At 38.5% G+C, this 6,812-nt stretch overlaps 1 protein-coding gene across 7 annotated transcripts in view; it reads left to right on the forward strand.

Moving 5' to 3' along the window:
• LOC116383383 (natural resistance-associated macrophage protein 2-like) overlaps window positions 1-6,796 on the forward strand; it is a 15,235-nt gene extending 8,439 nt beyond the window's left edge. For 5 of the 7 annotated variants that reach the window (XM_031847478.1, XM_031847216.1, XM_031847396.1 and 2 more), the window contains 8 exons: window positions 295-453; window positions 601-687; window positions 1,483-1,602; window positions 1,682-1,831; window positions 1,974-2,047; window positions 2,418-2,571; window positions 2,845-2,898; window positions 6,547-6,796. In XM_031847478.1, the coding sequence (XP_031703338.1) occupies window positions 295-453; window positions 601-687; window positions 1,483-1,602; window positions 1,682-1,831; window positions 1,974-2,047; window positions 2,418-2,571; window positions 2,845-2,898; window positions 6,547-6,624 (876 nt within the window). In that variant the 3' untranslated portion in view covers window positions 6,625-6,796. Of the gene's footprint in view, window positions 1-294; window positions 454-600; window positions 688-1,482; window positions 1,603-1,681; window positions 1,832-1,973; window positions 2,048-2,417; window positions 2,572-2,844; window positions 5,995-6,546 lie in introns of those variants that run through there. The other 2 variants (XM_031847646.1, XM_031847729.1) reach the window with 1 other exon arrangement.
• The last annotated feature ends 16 nt before the right edge of the window (window positions 6,797-6,812 follow it).

Below are 6,812 nucleotides of genomic sequence, written 5' to 3' on the forward strand. Positions count from 1 at the left end.
TACAGGTCAGTGAAGAGTTGTTCCAACATAGTTAGAACTTGACACAATCCCAAAAAGATTTTTAGATTCTAGAGTTTACATTGACATTTTTTTTTTTTAGTTTTGATAAACTGATAAGCTGTCTCATGAATATTTCTTATAGAAGTTAGAAATCTTGTATCATATTTGTCAGTGTTTGACACGCAGTATAAATTATACCATAAGCTCAGCAGTATCAATGCCATTTAAAAACATTCTTAATGCACATTTTTGATGAACGTTGAGTGTTATTCTGTTTATTTCCTTATCTACCAGTCTCGGGACATCGATCGCAAAAATAAGAATGAAGTAAAGGAAGCCAACAAGTACTACTTCATCGAGTCAACTGTTGCTCTCTTCATCTCCTTTCTCATCAACGTCTTTGTCGTAGCGGTCTTTGCTCAGGCCTTCTTCAACAAAACCAATATTGAAATGGTTGGTGTACAGTATTAAGAATCCTACTCTCTTTACTGCTGATGCTGAAACACATGTGTAATGAATGTTTTCTGATTCGTACTGTTGACACAAAGCGTCCAGAGCCTCAAGTTGTGGCTTAACGTGTGTTTGTGTTCCTGGTTGCAGAATAGTCAGTGCAATGCAACCGGCAGCCCTCACACCGATCTCTTCCCTCTCAACAACGACACACTGCAGGTGGACATCTACAAAGGGGTACGTTTGGTCATCACCACAACTACAATGAATCACAGCTGTAGTGACGTTAGAGGACATATTACATCACTTCCTGTTAGTCGAAAAACATCATTGCTGTGTCTCAATTTGCACTCTTCCGTACCTATACTTGCTATTTTGAGTGCATGAGCGTGATCACACTGACTGTGCATTATGAGTACCCGCAAGTAAGTACATAGTGTACTGTACACAGTGTACTACATGGAAGTGTACAAACAGAAGTATCCAAATTACGACACGGCACATTTATTTTAGTATATAGTACAAATTCTATACTATTTGTATAATAGGGACACAGAAAAGGGACACATTGCATTTACTTGTCGACCTTTCTATGACTAATAATACTAATTGTATATAGTTTATGTTGTATACTATTCTGTGTAGTGTTTTGTTTTTGTTGCTTGTTAGTACACACTACAATTGACAATTAGTGTAGTACACATATTGTATGGTATCAATTTGGGACGCAGCACAGGTGAGTGTTGTCACAGCAAACAGGTGCAGCTAATAACATTAATGATTATAAGCTATGCCTCTGTTAACCTAACTTACACAATATCAAGACACTGGAGGTGGGTCACCTAAAGGGAAGGCAGTTGTTAGCAATAGTATTAGTTACACTACTCCGTGTTCTGTTATGACATGCTCAAAAATCGTTAGAATGATAACGATGCAATATGTAAAACTAAGAGCAGAGTCTCCGTCTCTTTTAAGTGATGATGGATGTATGATTGTTCCTTTCTTTCTCCGTGGGTTTGTCTGTGTGTTCAGGGAGTGGTCCTGGGCTGTTTCTTTGGCCCTGCAGCCCTCTACATCTGGGCGATCGGGATCCTGGCAGCTGGACAGAGTTCCACCATGACAGGCACTTACTCGGGGCAGTTTGTCATGGAGGTAAGAGTGCCTATTGGTTATATAGCAGGACGTGGGTTAAAAAAAGAGTGTGTATGCTCATGTTTTTGTATTTGCAAAGGGCTTCCTGAACCTTCGATGGTCTCGTTTTGCACGTGTGCTGCTGACCCGCTCCATCGCCATCACACCTACACTGCTGGTCGCCATTTTTCAGGACGTTGAGCATCTGACGGGGATGAACGACTTCCTCAACGTGCTTCAAAGCATGCAGGTCAGGAGAAAATCCTTTAGAAAGCCCTCCCTATTCATTCAGTCAAAAACACCTTTAACATTCACCTACTCTTACTCGGTCCCATTGTGTAGCGCATACTACTGTAGAAATATTCACTGTGCCTTTTCTTTCTGTTCAACAGCTTCCATTTGCTTTGATCCCGATTCTGACCTTCACCAGTCTGACATCCATAATGAACGACTTTGCAAACGGAATGTGAGTGAAATCTATACGTTTATTTTCATCATTAATTCATGACTGTATGTTCAGGCTGTGTCTTAGGATCAAAGACGTGATCTCTTTCAGTTTGACAGCCAGCTGGTATATTTGTTGTGGTGAGGTCTGCGTTTAGTATTTCATTGACGAATAAAATGCAACTTGTTTGCTCAAGCTCGTTTTTTTAACTGATGTTTACCGAATGTTCCTCCTTTTTCTGACATATGGGCCAATAATTTAGCTGTTTAAGAAAAGACTATCCAATGTTGTTTGTAGACAGAATTTACGCAGTAGTTTTACTGTCAGAATAAAGTATTTCCAGGAGACTGTACATTTGAATTTGTATTAAATATACTGCCTGTTTCTTTAGGGTGTGGAAGATTTCCGGAGGCGTCGTTATCCTGGTGGTTTGTGCAATCAACATGTACTTTGTTGTGGTTTACGTGACGGCGCTGAACAGCGTGCTGCTCTACGTTCTCTCTGCGCTGCTCTCCATAGCATATCTGTGCTTTGTAGGCTACCTGGTGAGTCAGATTACTTTACATTCATTCATTATCTCAGACAATTTTTAGCTTTAGTAATTTGACATTTTTAACCTTTTTAATGCAGACAATGAACTATAGTACTATAAACTGGTTCCTATATTTAAATTAATCTTAAATAACTTCAGGCTGTCTATGGATGTATTGATCTTGCTGCACAAAAGATGTATTTATATTTATAGTACACTAACCACTGGAAAAAAGTGTGCACAAACCTGGCTGTGTCCTGACTTCTCTCTCCTCTGTCGTTCACAGGCGTGGCACTGTTTGGTTTCTTTGGGGGTTTCGTGGCTGGACTTTGGCAGCAGGGTAAGCAATCAACCTGCTGTGTTCATAGAGGAGCCGTCTGAGTACAACTCCTAGAGCTGAACTGGACAGTAACCACCAGCATTCCTCTTTCCTCTTGGAGACTCTGAGCCCTGTACACAACCAATACTTTTCTAGATAATGTAGAATGATGAAAGCACCTTTTTCTGCTAATGTCACATGTTTATGTTGTGTAGGGCTGGGTATCAGAATTTGGTGCCATCTCTAGGTACCCAATAAACCAAACTGATGGTACAACAGCAAAGAAAATTCAAGGCCATTGTTGGATGCTTGAAAAGACTTCTGAGCAAATACAAATCATTGGCAAATCAATAATTGTGGAACAACTATATCCACCTCTGCTTAGAAAGCGACATACTGTGACACGAGTGGTTTATACAACAATCATCTGTATCTCTAAAAAAGATTTTCCACAATTTTTATCGAAAATCAGCTGGACTAGAAAAACTAGCAGTTGAGCTTGTATTGTCACCGCCTCTTTGTAAAAACACTGAATGAACATACTTTGGTCGTCGTGAGGAGGACGATGGAGGACATCAGTTAAAAGTTCTTGATATTAGACATAATCCAACAAGACCACAGGTTGGTTAACGTGAGCTTGAGTGTGGAAGAAGCACAGCAGCACAGAAAGATATAAAAGATCCCACATTTCTTCTGTGCTGTTGAGCTCTATACTCATTTTAACTGTTTGATTTCTTTCATATTGTTATTTACTGTTATTGTTATCATACAGCTGACCTAAGTATCTACCTAAAGTAGTAGTCTTTTGAATCTTTTTCTTTCTGATTCTTTCCGGTGTTCCCTGAGACACACACTAATGCTAGCAGCATCAAGCACTCTGCTCTCCATGAGCCCTCTCACCTTGATAACATCCCCGTGTCCTGGTGGAAGGAGACGATGCTCATTCTGTTATGATCTCCTATCAGTCTACCTCAACACCCTCATACTAACTCATTTCAGTGTACCGCCTCTGTAGCAGTTTTAATCACTGTATTTTTGCGTCTAACAAGTCAATTATCCATTCAGATTTTTAACAGAATACAATTGTCATGTAATTCACCAGAAAGTCCTGTTAATCTTACTATCTGTATGAAAAATCACCAAATGATATCCAGCCCTAACTCTGTGGAAAACTACCTTTTGGTGTTGTTGTAAACTGATTGCTGTCTAACATTTCAAAGAAGCTAAAGTGGCAAGTTTCAGTATTGTGCATACATTATGCATGTGCTGTATTTGTCATGTCCCAGTCCTCTCTTTGTTCTGCCGAAGTCCAGACTTCCGTATCTGCGTTAATGTGATGTGAATGTGAACCCAGCTGGTTTATGAAATTAATTTGCACTTTGACCTGGAAATATTAGTTGACACTAGTTAACAGACTTCATTTAAGCAAGTGAAGCTTAATATGACTGCAGCCTCGTCCTCTTTTAGTGCCTAAATAATCAGGATGCCAGCGACTCGGGTTCATCAACATACTGAAGTGAGCTTATTAGTGAAATATTGTGTGTGAGTGAAGTTACGTTTGTAGCCATGTGCAAAGAATAATCCATAGAAGTGTTGATTTGTTTGTTTTTATTTCCTTTAGTGAAACCGTGATAAACCTCTACTCCACATTTTATTCAGTGTTGTTTGCCTGTGGGTAAAGTTTCATAGATGCATATTGTAGTATAAATATGTCACATTGCAATACATAGTTTATCATTTCTGAACGATAACGTTGTGACTTTTTTAAACTGCTTTGCAGAGAAGGAAATGAACTCCTTATGTGGTAGCTTGAAAATACTCTTGTGGTAACTGTTGTGATTGTCATGACAAAGCTGTGTTTAAAGGAGAACTGGAAACAAAAGTAGAAAAAAAGTCAAAACAAGGACAAGATTACTTATATAGCCCAAAATCCTGAGTTTGTCTCAGAGGGTTTTACAATCTGTAATCTATTTTTAGACCATCGAAACCAGTCATTTTGTGAATTACACATCAAAAACACCATAGCTCAGAATAAAATAAAGGCCGCACAGATTCATCTAAGTATCGGAAATAGTTTTTGCTAATTCTGGTGCATCTGTTGATGAAGCTACAGTGTGCTCAGCTCTCTAATTCATTGAAGACCTCCTGATGTGACTGAAAAAGTTTTGTTCCGTTTGACTTCAGAAGTGTTTGTTTGATCTCCCTTCTCAACATAGTCAGTTTATTTTTAAAATGTATGTCTGTTTCTTTCTACTGACAATAAAACTACTGTTAATATACGCTGCAGATTTTTCACACAAGTCCGCTGGACTGCAGACCTGCTTGCAGGTCGAAATAAAGGTTAATACAGTAGACACATTTAATAAACTAATTCAGAGATCACAGGAAAGATCTCAGGTTCTCGTATTAGAAGTTCACCTTTTAGTGTGGTGGATCAGAGGCAGCTCTCTGGTTCAGAGTTCTCAAAAGCTTTCATGAAGTTTCTCTCGTGGTTTTCAGGCGACTGTTACTTCATACAGTGTCGTATCAATACCTCCCTGACTAAAGAAAAGCATGGCACACGCACATTTGAACTGTCACAGGGAAAACGTTGATGTGTTTACTGAAGTTATCACTCATTTCTGCTCTTTGGGATTGAATGAATAAGCGTCTGTCCTTTCTACTGGATAAAGTATCCCATGTGTTCAAAATAAACAGGAAATAATGGATATATGGACATTTGTTGGCGTCTTCTGTCTGAATGTCTAAAGAACGATTCATGAGTTATCTCTTTTAACTGAAAAAACTAACAGTCTGAATCATATAATATTAATAAATGAATAATGTTTAGTATATTATGAGGTAGTCAAACCTTGTATTTGAAAAAAACAAACAAGATAATTAAAGAATTTTGAGGCAGTTTCATGATAAGATGTTAATGTAGTAAATAAAGTACGAAACTTGATAACTTGCTTTATTGTACAACCTGCTAAGTATATAGTAATAATTAAAGGGTCAAAGGGCCAAATACTTTTGTTGTAGAAGATCTTGGCAGGCAATAGAAATGCTCTTTTGCAGGACTTTCCAGGATTAAATGAGGAAAGTTGATTTTGGAAGAGTATCACTTTGACCCAAGGTGAGCCCCTTCTGTAATTCTAAAATAATCAAAATCAAATTGTCACCTGATTGCCTCATATTTACCACTGATCAAAACATAGCATTGATTGTGATGTTTTCTTATTATTATATATTTAATTTTACATATTTATTTTAAATTGCAAAACAGTAAACCACTTGTTATTCTGTGTATCTGCACTCTCTAGGTTTATATTCCCTGGAAAAAAGAATAAAGCTAGTGTATATGTAGAGTAATATAAAGAGAGCTGCAGTAACACGGATGCTTTTTACAGGTCATTATAAACACAACGTGTGAAGCTAGCAAGTAGCTGTGTGTGTGTGTGTGTGTGTGTGTGTGTGTGTGTGTGTGTTTTCTTCATGTAAGCAGAATGGGGGAGTATTTTCTTAATTACATAACAATACAAATCATGGCAAATTCATATGAAAAATTGTCTTTTTGTCCTCATGAATGGTAAAATAATGTTTAGCTGATTTATGTGTTGGATTAACCATTTATGTGCACCTCTCTCCTCACTGACCTCCATCTCTTCTCTCTCTCTCTCTCTCTTTCAGATGCGGCTGTCACGGCACACAGACATTTACTTGCTGACTGACATGGATACTGATACTGAGACTCTGGTTGAGAGGTAGGATGAGACATTGTGATCGAACGTTGAACCGATGACCCGACAGAAGCGTGGGACCACTGAAGCTCGGCCAGTATGTGTTTGTCTTCACCTCTCTGTGCCCAACACCTTTTTTTAAAGTGTCCTTTCAGTACACACACACCCCCACACACACACACACACACACACACACACACACACACACACACACAC

This window comes from Anarrhichthys ocellatus, unplaced genomic scaffold (assembly GCF_004355925.1).
Source record: "Anarrhichthys ocellatus isolate YVR2014 unplaced genomic scaffold, GSC_Weel_1.0 scaffold1, whole genome shotgun sequence".
Classification (NCBI taxonomy): domain Eukaryota; kingdom Metazoa; phylum Chordata; class Actinopteri; order Perciformes; family Anarhichadidae; genus Anarrhichthys; species Anarrhichthys ocellatus.